Source organism: Aphidius gifuensis, linkage group LG3 (assembly GCF_014905175.1).
Source record: "Aphidius gifuensis isolate YNYX2018 linkage group LG3, ASM1490517v1, whole genome shotgun sequence".
Taxonomy (NCBI): domain Eukaryota; kingdom Metazoa; phylum Arthropoda; class Insecta; order Hymenoptera; family Braconidae; genus Aphidius; species Aphidius gifuensis.
In genome coordinates this window covers 1,216,300-1,232,728 of record NC_057790.1, presented here as the reverse complement: position 1 = coordinate 1,232,728, position 16,429 = coordinate 1,216,300, and the positions used below count along the sequence as shown (strand labels likewise).

Genomic DNA, 16,429 nt, shown 5'->3' with positions numbered 1-16,429 from the left:
AATAGTATTAAATAATAAAAACAAATTTGACATGTTATTTGTTTACTAATAACATTAGTATTGTTGAATATAATTATAGAAAAATGTCAACTGAAGGTAAGAATATTTCAATAGATTAGAATTTTATTTTATAAATAAATTTTATTGATAAAAAAACAGGTAAATTAAAAGAAGATGAAGAACCAGTTCATCATTTTAAAAGTCAATTTGTTGGATTGGAAAATAATCCAACAGAAAAAACATGTTTATTATGTGATTTAAAATTTATTTTACCAACAAATGACAAACAATTTCTCCAGCATTTGTTTGAAAAACATCGTCTAGTCATTGGAGATGTAGAAAAAATATCAAGTCTTCAAAGGTACATATTAATATTTAATTAAACATAAACAAACATTAAAAATAAATTTTCTAATTGTTTAAAAAAAATAGTTATATTCATTACTGGAGAATAAGATTTATGGAAGCACCATTGACATCATTTTGCACAACAATGGTCATGAATTGTACACCTGATGGAGAGCCAAGTAAGAATGAATTGTATTATTTATTGTCTGATTGTATATTGGAAGACAAAACATTACGATATGAGCTTCATCAAACAAGACTGGTACATCATAGCACTTCTTGATTAATCATGGTCAAACAATTATAATTTATCATTTAAATTTTACATTTTAGGAATGGGCAATTGCTCAACAATCCAAAGAAAGAACAGACAATAAATTCAAACGAGGATGTTTGTTTTGTCATATGGAAATTTCAGGTACCAGATCAGCTTACCTAAATCATTTATCAGAAAAACACAATGTTCAACTTGGCAAACCAGAAAATCTTGTGTTTATTGATAAACTTTTGGATAAAATTGAAGAAAAAATACGAAAGTAAATTTAAATAAATTAAAATATAATTATTATTTAATTATTATCACTAATTTCAAACCTTTTATTCATCAGATTAAAATGTATTTATTGTGAAAAAGACTTCAAGGATAGAAATGTACTTAAAGAACATATGAGAAAAAAATTTCATAAACGTATTAATCCAAAAGACAAAACTTATGATGATTTTTATATTACAAATTATTTAGAACCAGGTAGTACATGGCGACAAAGACAGGTAATGAAATATTCTTTTAAATTTATCATTTGTCATTTATAAAATTGTAAATTGTTTTGTTTAGAATGACAATGATGAAACAGAAGATTTAACTGAATTTAATAGTGATAATGAAGATGATGATTCTTGGGCTGATTGGGATGAAAAAGAAATTTGTGTTTCATGTCTGCTTTGTTCAAAAACAACTGATGATTTCTCAAAGATTTTAGAGCACATGGTACATCAGCACAAGTTTGATTTTATTGAATCAACAAAAGATTTTAATTTCTATGAAAAAGTTAGTTATTTTATTTTGATTCAATTGGAATTTTTTGTTTATTACAAATAATTATTTTTCAGATTAAAATTGTTAATTATATTAGACGACAAATTGAAGAAAAAAAATGTATTTATTGTGATGACGAGTGTGAAGATGTTGTTGATCATATGATAGCTAATAATCATCAAAAAATTCCACAAACAAAAGCATGGAATCAACCAGAATTTTTTTTTCCCATTGAAGAAAGTGATTCGTTTCTTTATCATTTAGATACATCAAGTGATGATGAGGATGATGAAAAAAAAACCAATGACAATGACAATGACAACATCAGTGCAGTAACTGAAGACAACGATGAAGTTGCAATTTTATCAAGAGAAATGTAAATATAATATTTTTTTTCTCATTACTAAATTTATCAAAATATTTTATAAATTTTATTTTTTCTATTTCAGGGCTTATGCTTGTTTAAATTGATTAAAAAAACAAACTAGTTTTTTTTTTTTAAATTTCATATGAAGGATGTAATTTTTAAATGAATAAAATTGAAATTTAAAAAACCACAATATTTTATTTTAGCCTTATGATAAGTAACAATTTTTAATTAGTAAAAAAAAAATGAAAAAAAAAATCATTTATTCATTGGAGCGATAAATTAAGATCCAACCGATTGAATTTAAAAATTTCTAATTTATTAATTTACTTTTTTTTCGAATTAAATAAACCTCTTTTTTTAATTTTTGTTCCTGCTTTGCTCATACCAGATGTTGAAGCAATCGAATCATCCTTTTTTTTTGTTTTTTCATGAAATGCTTTGTACAATAATTCTGCATCTTTGCTATTGCCCATGAGATTTGCAAGTTCAGCCTAAAATATAAAAACAATTAAAATTATCTTCTAATATTCATAATGAAAATTAAATCATTACCTGTGTTAGTTTAACTAAATTATCAAGTGATCCACCATCATTTAAAATTCTACGAATATTTTTAGTATGTACACCTGGTAATTTTAAAACAAAATCATGTAACTTGGTATTATAATTATCAACATTAAATTGTTTATCATCTTCTTCTTCAAGTCCAATTTGTGCAGCAATTTCCGCAACTGGTTGTTCCTTTCCTTCTTTCAATTCATCAAATAATTGTGCAGTAGCTTGTGGACTTGGTGACCAGACAATTTTTAATTTTGGAAAATGCAATGTAAGTAGCTGTAATTTACTTGTAATATCAGAACTCTTCATATCCTTGCTGATGTAATAATTACCAGATAAAGAAAATGCTTTATTTTGATCAAATTCAATCAACAACATTGGCTTGGCATAGTGTCGAGTCATTGACACTGCTTGATTATACAAACGACCAGAACTTAATGACATGATAAGATCTGATATGCTTTTTCTTTCAATACATATCTCTGGTGTTATAATATAATCTCCAACCTGGAAAAAAAACCATATAAATATAAATATAAAATTATCAATTTATATAATAAACTTTAATGATTTATCATCAGTTACTTACGACAAGTGTTATCGGCTCAATTTCAATTCCACGTTTGTGTAATAGTGCAGGTAATTCACTTCTAAATTCACGTATATCAACAATAACTTTAGGTATTATTTTAGCTTTATTTAAATCATCACCTTTACGTGAATTTAATTCTTCTTTTTCTGGTGTATTTAATGTATCACCTAATTTACCATCTTGATCTCTTGGTACAACCATATTTTTTTTAGTATTTATTAATTTTTCAAATGATTCTTTTTCACGTCTAAGTGATGTCAAGTAGCCTTGCTCTTCAACAGAACCACCATAAATTATAAAATAAACTTTTAATGATATTGATGTATTATTATTTTGATATACTTCTAATTGTCGTACTGATGATATATCAGTACCATACATTATAACATAACTTGGTTTTATTTCATACAATGTTTTTTGTAATGCCATTGGATCATCAAATTTTTTAACTGTTTGTATCATGACAATTGGTTCTGTTTCACATAATTTTGATAGGCCCTCATCAGCAACAGCTTGTGAACAATCTTGAAAATAATTTATTGTCTCATTATTATCATTTGTTTCATCTTGTGTTTTTTGTGAATACGTTAATACATAACTGTCTTGACCAAAATCATCATCATCACCACCAGCAGTATCTTTTGCTTTTGCTGTGTTATCAGTATTTTTATCTTTTTTATTATTTGTTAAATCATCTTTTTTTAAATGCTTCATTGCTTCGTAAAGTAAATATTCATTTGCTCCCATGATTAAATAATTTTTCAATTGTCCACAAATTTTCCAATTGTTAACTAATATCAATACTTTTTTTGAATTTTCATTTGTATCATTATCTTTTGCATTCATATCAATTTGTATTTCATTTAGTACCTCAGTTAGTGCTTCCCATTTTGGACAATTTTCTGGTTTAAATTCATTTTTATTATTATAAACACGACTTTTAGCATGTGTAAATAAATCATTGGCAACATCAAGAATAAACCATTCCATTTTTTCAGCATTTTCAAGTGTTTTTAGATTACTTAATATACCATAAAATATAACTGAACTATCATATATCAAATGACCAAGAAATGATTCAAGCATTTTTAAATCAGCAACTAATTGTTTTGTACTTGAACCAAGTTGATTCCATATTGAATCAAGCTGACGTTGTAATTGTTTATGATATTTTTTAGCAATTGCATTTTCAACATTTAATTCATCAAATTCTAAATATTTATTTCTATTTTTTATTTCTTTAACAATAAATGCCATAATGTCAAGTATTGATGATTGTATTTTTAGCATTTTTGGTGTTAGCTTAACATGTAATTCAATGACATTTGGTTTATATTTTGATAAACTTGATTGTACAACTGAATGAAATCTTGGCCATAAATATAAATTTTTGACAAATAAAGTTTTCATGATTCTTTCAACTTGTGAAAAACCAATAGTAAATGATAATGATGAATTCGAAAATGCTTTAATAAAACCACTTTTATTATGTTTACGATATAAACGTAATGCAAATGCTTCTTGATAATTATTCATAATACTATGTGCACGATAAACTAACATACCAGTTACTAATTTAAGTGGTACTCTATCTTTTAATAAATCAACAACTAATATTCTACCAGATATAAATAATACACCACCTTCAAGATACATTATTTGTCGTTCATTTGATAATACTTGTGCTGTTATTATTCTTGGTAAATTTTTAACTCCCATTTCTTTTAATTTATCAATAATATATGTTTCTTCTGCATCAATTGTACCAATTACTATGACTAAATTACCTGGATCTGAATAAGCTTTTATAATATTTATAAATACTGTTTCAAGACCAAGACCTTTTGCTGATATAACAAGGCCATCATCTTGAATTGCTTCAAGAAGCATTTGATTTTCGTACTCTAACATTTTTGTGCTTGTTTTAAATTAATTAATTAAAATACTTGATTAAAAAAATCAAGAATAAACCACAATAATGTGAGAACATATGATTTTTTGTTGTTTATTTTTGGTGCAATATTTTCAATAATATCAGCTGATTTTTGTTCATCAAAAATTTCGTTTTCAGCAAGTGCTATGTGATAAATTAACAGACTAAATTCACTTGTTTCATGTGATGGATGTCCATAAACACCCATGCTAATTGGACGTTTAAAATTTTTTGGTATTAAAATGACATCGTCACCACAAGTTGTTGATTGAAGACAATAATTATTTGGCTCGTATGTTGGCTTTGTTGTTGTTTGTGATACGTACAAATCTGTGTCACCTTTTCTGTAAAATTATATTTTTAAAATGAAGACACTTGATGAATTAATATTTAATTATTTGTTGGAGACTTACTGGGATATTAATGCTACTTTTATTATTCCTTCATACATCAAATTGTAGTATTTGTATGAACCACCCTGGACATTTTCATTTACATAGTGCAAAAGTTGTTCGTAAGCAGCAAAAGTACCAACAACATTAACCTAAAACAAATAATAATTTTCATTTTTTTATTTAAATTAAACAAAATTAAATAAATTTATTCGACTAAATATTAATAATACAAACAAGACAGTGTAAATGTTAATAAAGATTTTTTTATTTCTTTTGGTTATTGGTGTTGTATGTAAACACTGATAAATTATTGAATGTTTTTTTTTTTTTACAATATTGATAATTCTTACCGATAAAAATATTATAAAAATTCTCTGCATATCGAGGTGAATCTACTTGAGAAATAATGATAATCTTATTTATATATTTTTCTTATAAAAAGATGATTTGTAAAAAAAAAAAATAAAAGTGTTTGTTTACTCACTTGATGATTATTGGTTATTATATATGTCAATAATCAGGAATTAATATAATTAATTTTCAATGATAAAAAAACAATGAAAATGAATAATTAATTTTTTTTTTCATTAGCCTTTTATTTATTTAACAAATGAATAAATTATAATCCAGTTACAATTTATATTTTTAATATTTATTTGTGTGTTTTCGTTCACTCTGACTGGGCTCAGAATGTTGGACAGTTGGATGTTTGTGTTGGTGGTGTGTTTATTTTTTTTTTTTTCACTGTTTTTCACGCAGCATATATGATATTTCCTAGCGTAGTTAAATTTGAATCTATTCGATAACACTATTTCAAATGTTGAATAGAAAAAGATCAAATGATGGATTTCGACTGGAAAAATATTGAAATTTATGATGATGACCTAGATGACATGGATATAATCAAGAAAATAATTGGTAGAAATGACCAGGATGATCCATTTTATATATTTGATGTTGAGGATATTGTCAAAAAACACAAACAATGGCTTACAAAAATGCCAAGAATTGTTCCTCACTTTGGTAAGAATAATTTTTACTATCGAGAATAATTATTATAAAAATAATTTGTATTTATTCAATTTTTTTTTCTTTTCATTGGTTTAGCTGTTAAATCTAATCCCGATCCAACAGTGATAAAAATTTTAGCAGCTCTAAATGCAAGCTTTGATTGTGCCTCGATGGTCAGTATGAAATTTTATATCCATTCTTTTTCTTTATATAAAATTAGATAAATAAAATTATCTAATTTATAATTTCAGCAAGAAATTCAGCTGGTTATGAATATGGGAGTAACAAATGATCGAATAATATATGCAAATCCAATAAAAGCTCCGAGTCATATTGAATTTGCTAAAAAAGTTGGTGTTGATAGAACAGTTGTTGACACCAAAGAGGAAGTATTGAAGCTAAAAGAATTACATCCAAATGCCAAGTCTGTTTAAATTTCTATTTTATTTTTTTTACTTCAAGAAAAATAAATAAATTATTAATTGTTTATTATAGATTGCTCATTCGAATAGCAATTGATGGATCAGCCGAGAAATGTGGTGTTAATTTTAGTGGAAAGTTTGGCTGCAAGTCAACTGATGAAGCCATTGAGCTCATGAAATTTATTAAAATACAAAAAATGTATCTTCTAGGATTTAGTTTTCATCTTGGTAGTCCTTGTTGGGACACAACGTCATATGGAAAAGGTATAGAAATTTGCAAAGACCTGATAAAAACAGCAAGAGACATGGGACACTTGGAAACAAGACTCATTGATATTGGTGGTGGAATTGATGGAACAGATAAGGACTATTTTAACGAGGTAATAATAATAACTAAATATCATTTAATATATAACAAATGGTAATTCTATTTTTATTATTTAAAATTTTATTTTATTAAAGGTAGCAGCATCTGTCAACGCAGCATTGGAGGATGTTGATCCTTCAATCGAAATCATAAGTGAACCTGGTAGATACTATGTCGACACAAGCTTTACGTTATCAGCTCGAATTATTGGCAAGAAAATAATCAACCAAGAAAAAATGAAAAAAAAAATTTATTATATCAATGAAGGAACTTATGGATCTTTTATCGAGGAGCTTTTAGATCTTAGACAAAGAATTCCTATCTCTTTGTATAATGTAAATATTAATTTGCTATTTTAATTTTTTTTTTTTCTACTTGAAATATTTATTTTTCAGCAGCCAAGTGATGAAAAGTTTCCATCAGTCATTTGGGGACGTACATGTGATTCATGTGACGTTGTTATAAAAAATGAATTAATGCAAGATTTTAATATTGATGACTGGATGATTTGGAGAAACATGGGTGCTTACACAATTTCAAATGCAACTGTATTCAATGGCTACACTTTGGCCGGTGTTAAACCATTTATTCGTAAAGGCTCCTTGTAAGTTATTCTATAAATTAATTTGTTGTTTTTATTTGATATTTGCTTATTCATGCATGATTTACTGATTTTTTAGAAAATATATTTCAACGGTAATTGATGAAATACAAGGAAAAAACAACAACCATATTTCTACTGAGCAATCAGATAATTAATTCAAGAAAGTTAATAATCAATCTGGATGTTGTTATTATTTTTTTTTTGTCAACACAAGTAGTTTATTTAGATACCCATCACAATGCTTTAATTTAACCCCAAGAATAATTGGATATTTTATTTCCATATGGAGACTTGTCACTATTTTTAAAATAATACAATCTATGTTTGTAATAAAATATATATTGTAATGTGTAGTTAATAAAATATTTTACTTTTTTCGAATGAAAAATATTTTTATTTTTTGCCAACAAATTTTTAAATTAGTAGTTATTTTTTTATCAAGTATTGTCTTTTTTTTTTTTTTTATCAAATTGCTTTTTTTTAAGTGACAACTTGGCTACAGTATTTGATAATATTTATCATATAATGATGGCAATTTATTTATAAATTCTGATAATAAAGCAATTATTAATATCCTAGTCGTTGGAATATATACAATTTGCAAACAAACAAGTTGATAATTTTTTTCCTTGGTATGATAATAGTATACGAATAAACTTTTGATAAATTTTTTAAATCGAATAGAAAACAATGATGGATTTTGACTGGAAAAATATTGAAATTTATGATGATGATCTCAGTGTCATGGACATATTAAAAAAAATAATTGGTGATAATGATCAAGATGAGCCGTTTTATATATTTGATGTCGAGGATATTGTCAAGAAACACATACAATGGCTTAAAAAAATGCCAAGGGTTATTCCTCATTTTGGTGAGACTAATAATTTTTACTATCAATAATAATTATAAAAATAATTCGTATTTACTCAGTTTTTTTATTTCGTTGCTTTAGCTGTTAAATCTAATCCTAATTCAACAGTGATTAAAATTTTAGCAGCACTAAATGCAAGCTTTGATTGTGCTTCAATGGTCAGTATAAAATTAATTTTTTTTTTTTTTCTTTTAAAATTAAAGTGGTGATATATAAAATTATTAAATTTATAATTTTAGCAAGAAATTCAGTTGGTTATGAAAATGGGAGTAACAGATGATCGAATAATATATGCAAATCCAATAAAAGCTCCGAGTCACATTAAATTTGCTAAAAAAGTTGGCGTTGATAGAACTGTCGTTGACACCAAAGAGGAAGTATTGAAGCTAAAAGAATTACATCCAAATGCCAAGTCTGTTTAAATTTCTATTTTATTTTTTTTAAGAAAAATAAATAAATTATTAATTGTTTATTATAGATTGGTCATTCGAATAGCAATTGATGGATCATCCGAGAAATGTCTTATTAATTTTAGTGAAAAGTTTGGCTGCAAGCCAACTGATGAAGCCATTGAACTCATGAAATTTATTAAAATACAAAAAATGTATCTTCTAGGATTTAGTTTTCATGTTGGGAGTCCTTGTTGGGATACAGCATCATATGGAAAAGCTATAGAAATTTGTAAAAACTTGATTGAAATAGCAAAAGACATGGGACACTTGGAAACAAGACTCATTGATATTGGTGGTGGAATTGACGGAATAAAAAAAGATTCGCTCAACAAGGTAAGCTGCAGCTTAAAATATAATTGTCATTTTAATTTTAAATTTAATTTAAATAATAAAGGTAGCAGCATCTGTTAATGCAGCATTGGAGGATGTTGATCCTTCAATCAAAATCATAAGTGAACCTGGTAGATACTATGTCAACACAAGCTTTACTTTATCAGCTCGAATAATCGGCAAAAAAATTATCAACCAAGGAAAAATGACAAAAAAAAATTATTATATTAATGAGGGAATTTATGGATCTTTTTTCGAGGAGCTTTTAGATCGTAGACAAAGAATTCCCATCTCTTTGTATAATGTAAATATCAATTCGCTATTTTAATTTTTTTTTCTTTCTCAAATAATAATTATTATTTAGCAGCCAAGTGATGAAAAGTTTCCATCAGTCATTTGGGGACGTACATGTGACTCAAGTGACATTGTTATTAAAAATGAATTGATGCAAGATTTTAAAATTGATGACTGGATGGTTTGGCGAAACATGGGTGCTTATACCACGGCCACTGCAACAATTTTTAATGGCTTTACTCCAGCTGCTGTTCAACCATTTATTCGGAAAACAGCCTTGTAAGTTATTCTATAAATTAATCTGTTTTTTTTTTTTATTTGATATTTGCTTATTCATGCATGATTTACTGATTTTTTAGAAAATATATTTCAACGGTAATTGATGAAATACAAAGAAAAAACAACAACCATATTTCTACTGAGCAATCAGATAATTAATTCAAGAAAGTCAATAATCAATCTGGATGTGGTTATTATTTTTTTTTTGCCAACACAAGTAGTTTATTTAGATACCCATCACAATGCTTTAATTTAACCCCAAGAATAATTGGATATTTTATTTCCATATGGAGACTTGGCACTAGTTTTAAAATAATACGATCCACGTCTGTAATAATAAATAAAATATATATCAACAAATTTAATTCTGTAGCATTAATTCAATAAAAAAGTAACAATATAATTTACTTACGAATTTCTTGGTGTACCATATCCAAAAAACACTTGATGATTTTTCCTACATTTTCCCATTGTATACATAATATGAGACGAACATTTAACAGCTATAAATGCAAAATTATTTTTTACTGATTCAGCGTAATATCGCCAAGACATCCAATGATTACACAAATCTATTTGACATTTAAATTATATATAAACAATTTAAAATTAATTGTAATTAATTTTAAAAAGATTGCAAACATACCAGATGGTGTTAATGGAACTCCAAAAAATGGACAACCAGGTTGTGCACGTGTGCCAGTATTTGCTGTAAATTAACTCAAGTTTTAATTAAATATTTACTTAAAAAAAAAAAATATATATATATAAAATACATGTTGCTAATTGTCTACCATAAAAATCAGCTGTTCCTGTATTTTCAAGTGCTCCATAAAAACCACCATCAGTGTGTAAAATATCAACAAATGTTGCACTATCTGCATCGATATGTTCAGCACCAAAATGATAAAAACCTGGGAAAGCTGGATCAAGTCCTGAAGTAACAAAATAAAAAAAAATAATTAAAAAATTTAATAAACAATTAAAATACATGATAGATTAAATATTTAGAATTTTATTTCGATTCAAACAAAGCAATAAATTGATAAATAAAATTGACCTGTTATTCTTGGAATTGTATAATTACTAAATCTTCCAAAAAATCCAGATATTTGTGCACCCAATGAGTGTCCAACAAGATGAAAATTATCTAGATCCAATCCAAGATCAACCAACGTATCAAAAGTATATGCAAATATTTTAGCAATTTCTTTGAGACGAGTTATAACTGTTAGGTATGGATCAAAAGCCAATTTACTCCAGTCAAGTAAAAATATATTATCAGTACCTCGCTCCAAGTGTGCTAATTAATAATAAAATCTTTTTAACATAGTTTTAATTATTTTTTGTCAATTGCTAAATTTATAAGTATATTTTTTTTTATTGATATTTACCTCCAACAACTGTTCGAATACTTTCATTTGATGGATGTTCTCGAAAACCGTGAATATAAATAACAAGTGGTTTTTCATGATCAATGTAGTGGAAAATTTCTTCTGGTTCTGTCATTGGAATATTAATGACTGTTGATCTAGCAATAGTATTTCTAAATGAAAAAATAAAACAACATAATTATTTTTTATTTAAAATCACTCGTGTGAAAAATTTAGATTTTTTTTTATTTAAATAATATTATTAATTTTATGAACCCAGTGTAAATTTTCATCGATAATTTAGAAGGAATATTTGGTTCTTCTTTTTTTCCATGAATTCTTAGCTCTTTGGCAATGCGATTGCATAATGTTGGATCTGAAAAAAAATTAACTAATTATTATTAGTGACCTAGGCAATGATTTGAAATTGAAAGTAAAATAATTTCGATTAGAATTTCTGTGTATTGTTGATGTTGTAAATTTTATAAAAATAAAATTAATAACATTTAAAGTGAGCTGAGATTGTTTATTTTTTTCTTTTTTTTCGTTGGAAATTTATTCGATTTTAATTATTCATTTGACATGAAAAAATAATTTATATTTAATTATATAATTTCGATTTTAGTAAAATAATATTTTTCGATTAACGTAATAATAAATTTTGATTATTAATTAATCACAACTATCATAATTTTAATTTCATTTAATCCAATAACAATTTTTAAAAAACATTTGGCAAAATAAAAAATTATTCAATCAATTTTTTATGAATTTACAAATATTTTAAATTAATTCTTTTATTATAAATGATATTTGTTTAAAAATTGAGACTTGATAAATTAAAAAATACCACTTTATCAAATAAAATAAATTCAAAGTAATGATAAATTTCTTAGAACGTAATTTTTATTATTTAAATAAAAGATAATGTATATTTTCTTATCAAAAACTTACTGATTACTCGTGGAATTAATCCATGAATTGATGACACTGAATCAAATTTAAATACAATCCAAACAAACACAAGATTAAAAAACACATTACTCACAGCCATTATTTATTTAACCACAATGATTAATTTTTTCTAAAAAATATAATAAATGAAAATTTAAAAAACTATTTAATTAAAAAAACCCATTTATATTTTGATTTAAAATAAATTTAATAAATATTTAATTTTGCAATAAGGTTAATTAAAATATTGAATAATAAATAAATAAAATAAAGCAACATTAAGTTGTTGTCGAAAGCCAAGTGGCACACCAAGTGAAATATATATATTTTTTTTTTTTTCAAATAAAATTTAATATTGTCGTTGGATCTTGATTATATAGCAATACTTGCCCCCACTTTGGTCTTGGCATTGGAAAGGGATGCTCAATGTGATTACAATTTATTTTTTTATTTTTTCTTATATAATTATTTATAATTCTTGTCATACATTTTTTTTTTTTTTTTTTTTTAACGAATCAATTTGAGTAAGTTTTTTTCGATCATGTAAGGTATTGGTTATTTTTTTTAATTTATTTTTTATTCATTATTGAAGGTAAATAGAAGAGATGAGCCTGTTGTAGAAACATAAATTTTTTATCAACGAATTTTATTCGCGTGTTTCGACTTACTCAAAACGGCCCTCGCATGTTGATCGCAATTGTTGCGTAAATGTTATTCAATTTATAAATTTATAATGTCAGTCACAGGTAAACATGTTGTTGCATTGAATTATATCGAACAGGTGTAACTTTCTTGTGTCTAGTTTAAATATATATTAGTGATTTTCATAAAAAATTTAACAAATTTAACACTTAAAAAATTCTAATCATCTATTTTTTAACAAATTTATTCTTGTATAAATTAAATTTATATTGACAAATTTTAGTAATATTCAAAAATACGATAATTTAATTCTTCAAATTAAATCAAATTTAAAATTACGATGAAAATAAAATAGATTTAATATCTAAGTTTCAATAAAATTAATTCGAATGTAAAAAATAAAATTTAATAATTATTTTGTAGTTTTATCAAATTGTTCCCATCTAAAAAAAAAAAAAATGAATATTGTTTTAATTAATTTTGAATGTATGAAAATATATAAAATATTTTAATTGAAAAAAATTAAGTATTTTACTCATTAGCTGTTTGGCAACTTCCTGGAATAATTCCATCTTCTTTTTGAGCTGAAAATAATTCATTTCCAGCTATTACAACATCACTAGCAATTTCTGATGACAATGAATCTCGAACTTGCTCAATCGATTGGAAAACCCGAATTAAATTACGACCAGCAAGTTTTTCAAGGTCACTCTGACTCCATGGAGTTTCACCATTTTTAACATCATAAAGTCTATCAAACAAGTTTGGATATTTTGATACATCTTCAAGTCCCTCTGGTGTTCTTAAAAAATAAATTAAAAAAAAAAAAAAATTATTATTACAGATTTTAAAGATAAGAAATATTAAAAATAATAAATTTAAATATTTTTAAATTAACTTACGAATCAACACCATCGTAATCACCACCAATACCCACATGATCGACTCCAATTAAATTTTTAATATGATTAATATGAGCTGTTAAAAATAATTCAATAAAAAATTAAAATTTTTAAATGAAAATTATTATTTTTAAATGAAAATTTTAAGTATAATTTTAATTACCAACTACATCTTCAATAGTTGTATTTCTAGTGTAATTACAATTAATAAAACCACTGTAAAAATTAACCATGACAATGCCATTATTTTTTTTCTGAAAATAAATTGAAAAAATAATTAAATTTACAATAGTTTTTTTATCAAAATGATTGCAATACTTACAACCATTTGGAGAACATCGTCAGGTACATTTCTGTAATGATCACAAATAGCAAATGCCGATGAGTGGGAAAAAATAACTGGTGCCTTTGTTATATTCAAAACACTTCTCATGACAGTGTGTGACACATGAGAGAGGTCTACAATCATTCCAAGACGATTCATTTCATGCACAACTACCTGTTAAATAATACAAATCAAATCGAAATTAAATTCCTTAATATTAATAATTTAACGGCTAGACGATATATATTTTATTTTTTTCCTTATGGAATTCGAAATAATCCCAATCGAAATGTAACATTTACGTAGAAACGATCATTGTCTTCAATAAAAAAATTAACTCCAGTAATTTTGCTTCACTTGATTAATCCACAAGTTGAATTTAAAAAAATAATTTCAACAGCTTTTTATTGATTTAATAATAAATTAATTATATCTTCCCATAAAAAAAACAAAAAAAAATCAAGGCCATAAATTAGTACGCAATTGGAACTGGTACTTGACTTTTTAAATAATTTTGTCTAATGTATATAATTAAAAAGAAACAAATTACAGAAAAAAAAACTATATATATTAATTATAAATTTTTGAAAGTAATAATTAACAATTGAAGGTTGAATATTCATTTGTTTTTTTAACATAGAAAATGTTATTAATATTATAAATAAAAAAGTGATCAACATATTTGAAAAAAAAACTATTAACATTATTACCTTGCCAAATTGAGTAAGATTATAGAGAGAGCCTTCATTAATTGGTGAAGCATCGGCCCTGTATAATAACGCAATAAAAATTATGACAAATTATTATTGACCCTGTAAATTAAATGAATATTAATAATAAAAAAATAAAAAACGTACCAAGGTGTATGGCATGTATGGGTAAGTGTGACATAACGAACACCAAGTTCATAATACAATCTAAGAACAGCAAGACTTGAGTCTATTGAATGACCACCTTCAACACCAATCATTGATGCTATTTTACCATTTTTCCATGCACTTTCAATTTTACTTGATTCTGTTACGAATTCTAAATTTGATGGATATTTTTTAATTAATCTTTTTATAACATCTATTTGTCGCAGGGTCAATTGAACAGAGTCTTTGTATTGTGAGTCACAACTTGTGTATGCTGACCAGAACTAAAAAAATAAAAATATATTTTATTTATTTAACAAACAAGGAAAAAAAAAAATAATATAATTCATTTATTAATTATGAAATAATTTGTAAAAAATATTTCGATTGTTTCTTTCTTTTATTTCGAATGAAATTGAGATTATAATTTTTGTTTTCGAATTCTCTAGCAAGATGATTAATCGACAGATTAAATTATGATATTTTCAAACTTATTAAATAAAAAATAAACTCACTTGTCCACCCAACTTTCCCTTAGTTAATCTTGGCAAATCAGTATGACAAGAACGACACCCTCCATTTCCCATAATTGGATCAGACTTAAGATCATCTTCAAAACGAAAAGCACTTAAATTATTTTCCAGCTTCAGGTACAAATTCCAAGCCAAATCATTGTGTCTAAATAAAAATTAAAAAACAAAATTAAACATACAAAACAAACTAAAATATTTATAAATAATATATTAAATAATATTTACCCGTCAATCAAAGGTGCATAATTAAGAGCATCACTTCCCTTAAATAATTTTAAATTCATACCAAGACTCAATCCAATAGCAAGACCCAGTACGAGCACAAAAACTCCTGCTCCAATGTAAACCATTTTGCCTAATGAAAAATGAAAAGCATCATTTTTATAAATTCATTTATTATATTTTATCATTTATTATTCTCTCAACGATTAGATAATAATTTTAATGAAATATTCCCCACAGGAATATATATTACGTAATATATTATTATGTTTTTTTATTACTCGTGGGAAATGATAAAAATAAATAAATAATATATTTAAAAACAACCTCGTTATCATTTTATTTTTAATTAATAAAATAATTTTTTTTTTGTAAATTTTTTAATTTATATAAATAAATTGATTAATTTTTAATTTAAGTAAATTTTTAAATTAAATTTTTAATCAATGCTTCATGATGATAATAATTTTTTTAACTTATTTATTTTACCCATTTTGATTGTATCAGCTGAATTGAAATAAGACAAATGAAAATAAATTTAGCAACAAAAAAATTTGTAATTAATTGGTGATAATCTTTATCAATGTTAACACAGCGATTTAAATGTGATACGTGAATACTGAAAGACTTTAAGTAGATTACTAAGCTGCGTTTACTTTGATGCACTGTTGCATGTCATTACAATAGACATACTGACAATTCATCAAAACAAACTGCTTGATTTAAAGAAAAAAAAAAGACAACTAGAAATTTGAA

The 16,429-nt window shown here is 25.1% G+C and overlaps 7 protein-coding genes across 8 annotated transcripts; 3 read left to right on the top strand and 4 right to left on the bottom strand.

Moving 5' to 3' along the window:
* The first annotated feature begins 15 nt into the window (after window positions 1–15).
* Window positions 16–1,938, top strand: LOC122851280 (zinc finger protein 277). The gene is made up of 8 exons (XM_044150407.1): window positions 16–96; window positions 160–361; window positions 433–610; window positions 682–884; window positions 957–1,119; window positions 1,184–1,396; window positions 1,459–1,760; window positions 1,834–1,938. The coding sequence occupies exons 1-8, from the start codon at window positions 84–86 to the stop codon at window positions 1,853–1,855; spliced, it is 1,296 nt and encodes a 431-aa protein (XP_044006342.1). The 5' UTR covers window positions 16–83; the 3' UTR covers window positions 1,856–1,938.
* On the bottom strand, window positions 1,930–4,815 carry LOC122851279 (DNA repair endonuclease XPF). The gene is made up of 3 exons (XM_044150406.1): window positions 2,902–4,815; window positions 2,307–2,819; window positions 1,930–2,245 (listed from the first exon to the last, which is right to left on the bottom strand). Exons 1-3 carry the CDS (start codon window positions 4,813–4,815, stop codon window positions 2,078–2,080), a joined length of 2,595 nt encoding a protein of 864 aa, XP_044006341.1. The 3' UTR covers window positions 1,930–2,077.
* LOC122851283 (ornithine decarboxylase 1-like) lies at window positions 2,888–7,924 on the top strand. Its single transcript, XM_044150409.1, has 8 exons — window positions 2,888–2,951; window positions 6,061–6,255; window positions 6,340–6,416; window positions 6,495–6,667; window positions 6,739–7,045; window positions 7,128–7,367; window positions 7,428–7,636; window positions 7,713–7,924. The coding sequence occupies exons 2-8, from the start codon at window positions 6,072–6,074 to the stop codon at window positions 7,789–7,791; spliced, it is 1,269 nt and encodes a 422-aa protein (XP_044006344.1). The 5' UTR covers window positions 2,888–2,951; window positions 6,061–6,071; the 3' UTR covers window positions 7,792–7,924.
* On the bottom strand, window positions 4,842–5,963 carry LOC122851286 (UPF0669 protein C6orf120 homolog). Its single transcript, XM_044150414.1, has 4 exons — window positions 5,717–5,963; window positions 5,583–5,624; window positions 5,251–5,381; window positions 4,842–5,181 (listed from the first exon to the last, which is right to left on the bottom strand). Exons 2-4 carry the CDS (start codon window positions 5,610–5,612, stop codon window positions 4,842–4,844), a joined length of 501 nt encoding a protein of 166 aa, XP_044006349.1. The 5' UTR covers window positions 5,613–5,624; window positions 5,717–5,963.
* Window positions 7,925–8,326: 402 nt separating the features above from the next.
* Window positions 8,327–9,869, top strand: LOC122851284 (ornithine decarboxylase 1-like). The gene is made up of 6 exons (XM_044150410.1): window positions 8,327–8,510; window positions 8,592–8,668; window positions 8,750–8,922; window positions 8,989–9,295; window positions 9,357–9,596; window positions 9,657–9,869. Exons 1-6 carry the CDS (start codon window positions 8,327–8,329, stop codon window positions 9,867–9,869), a joined length of 1,194 nt encoding a protein of 397 aa, XP_044006345.1.
* An 82-nt stretch (window positions 9,870–9,951) lies between these two features.
* LOC122851285 (phospholipase A1-like) lies at window positions 9,952–12,561 on the bottom strand. Of its 2 annotated transcripts, none has more exons than XM_044150411.1 (8): window positions 12,193–12,561; window positions 11,515–11,614; window positions 11,260–11,411; window positions 10,926–11,168; window positions 10,660–10,800; window positions 10,512–10,574; window positions 10,278–10,437; window positions 9,952–10,193 (listed from the first exon to the last, which is right to left on the bottom strand). In XM_044150411.1, the coding sequence occupies exons 1-8, from the start codon at window positions 12,290–12,292 to the stop codon at window positions 10,118–10,120; spliced, it is 1,035 nt and encodes a 344-aa protein (XP_044006346.1). In that variant the 5' UTR covers window positions 12,293–12,561; the 3' UTR covers window positions 9,952–10,117. The 2 variants fall into 2 exon arrangements, with proteins under 2 accessions (XP_044006346.1, XP_044006348.1); XM_044150413.1 differs by having other exon boundaries at window positions 10,278–10,368; window positions 12,193–12,325.
* A 133-nt stretch (window positions 12,562–12,694) lies between these two features.
* LOC122851281 (dipeptidase 1-like) lies at window positions 12,695–16,171 on the bottom strand. Its single transcript, XM_044150408.1, has 10 exons — window positions 16,163–16,171; window positions 15,677–15,806; window positions 15,434–15,596; window positions 14,919–15,202; window positions 14,772–14,829; window positions 14,059–14,235; window positions 13,900–13,990; window positions 13,737–13,812; window positions 13,370–13,636; window positions 12,695–13,277 (listed from the first exon to the last, which is right to left on the bottom strand). Exons 1-10 carry the CDS (start codon window positions 16,164–16,166, stop codon window positions 13,247–13,249), a joined length of 1,281 nt encoding a protein of 426 aa, XP_044006343.1. The 5' UTR covers window positions 16,167–16,171; the 3' UTR covers window positions 12,695–13,246.
* Between the last annotated feature and the right edge of the window lie 258 nt (window positions 16,172–16,429).

Coding starts and splice junctions, on each gene's coding strand:
- LOC122851279 (XM_044150406.1), bottom strand. CDS start 4,815: ATGTTAGAGTACGAAAATCAAATGCTTCTTGAAGCAATTCAAGATGAT. Junction 2,820..2,901: donor TTGAGCCGATAACACTTGTC/GTAAGTAACTGA, acceptor TTTTTTTTCCAG/GTTGGAGATTATATTATAAC. Junction 2,246..2,306: donor ATTTAGTTAAACTAACACAG/GTAATGATTTAA, acceptor TTTATATTTTAG/GCTGAACTTGCAAATCTCAT.
- LOC122851283 (XM_044150409.1), top strand. CDS start 6,072: ATGATGGATTTCGACTGGAAAAATATTGAAATTTATGATGATGACCTA. Junction 6,668..6,738: donor GAATTACATCCAAATGCCAA/GTCTGTTTAAAT, acceptor TGTTTATTATAG/ATTGCTCATTCGAATAGCAA. Junction 7,046..7,127: donor ATAAGGACTATTTTAACGAG/GTAATAATAATA, acceptor ATTTTATTAAAG/GTAGCAGCATCTGTCAACGC.
- LOC122851280 (XM_044150407.1), top strand. Junction 611..681: donor AGCTTCATCAAACAAGACTG/GTACATCATAGC, acceptor TTTACATTTTAG/GAATGGGCAATTGCTCAACA. Junction 1,397..1,458: donor ATTTTAATTTCTATGAAAAA/GTTAGTTATTTT, acceptor ATTATTTTTCAG/ATTAAAATTGTTAATTATAT.
- LOC122851285 (XM_044150411.1), bottom strand. CDS start 12,292: ATGGCTGTGAGTAATGTGTTTTTTAATCTTGTGTTTGTTTGGATTGTA. Junction 11,615..12,192: donor ATTAATTCCACGAGTAATCA/GTAAGTTTTTGA, acceptor ATTTTTTTTCAG/ATCCAACATTATGCAATCGC. Junction 11,412..11,514: donor TCGATGAAAATTTACACTGG/GTTCATAAAATT, acceptor TTTTTCATTTAG/AAATACTATTGCTAGATCAA.
- LOC122851286 (XM_044150414.1), bottom strand. CDS start 5,612: ATGCAGAGAATTTTTATAATATTTTTATCG. Junction 5,382..5,582: donor TTTTTATAATATTTTTATCG/GTAAGAATTATC, acceptor TATTTGTTTTAG/GTTAATGTTGTTGGTACTTT. Junction 5,182..5,250: donor AAAGTAGCATTAATATCCCA/GTAAGTCTCCAA, acceptor ATAATTTTACAG/AAAAGGTGACACAGATTTGT.
- LOC122851281 (XM_044150408.1), bottom strand. Junction 15,597..15,676: donor TATGCACCTTTGATTGACGG/GTAAATATTATT, acceptor ATTTTTATTTAG/ACACAATGATTTGGCTTGGA. Junction 14,236..14,771: donor ATCTTACTCAATTTGGCAAG/GTAATAATGTTA, acceptor ATTATTTAACAG/GTAGTTGTGCATGAAATGAA.
- LOC122851284 (XM_044150410.1), top strand. CDS start 8,327: ATGATGGATTTTGACTGGAAAAATATTGAAATTTATGATGATGATCTC. Junction 8,669..8,749: donor GCTTTGATTGTGCTTCAATG/GTCAGTATAAAA, acceptor TTATAATTTTAG/CAAGAAATTCAGTTGGTTAT. Junction 8,923..8,988: donor GAATTACATCCAAATGCCAA/GTCTGTTTAAAT, acceptor TGTTTATTATAG/ATTGGTCATTCGAATAGCAA.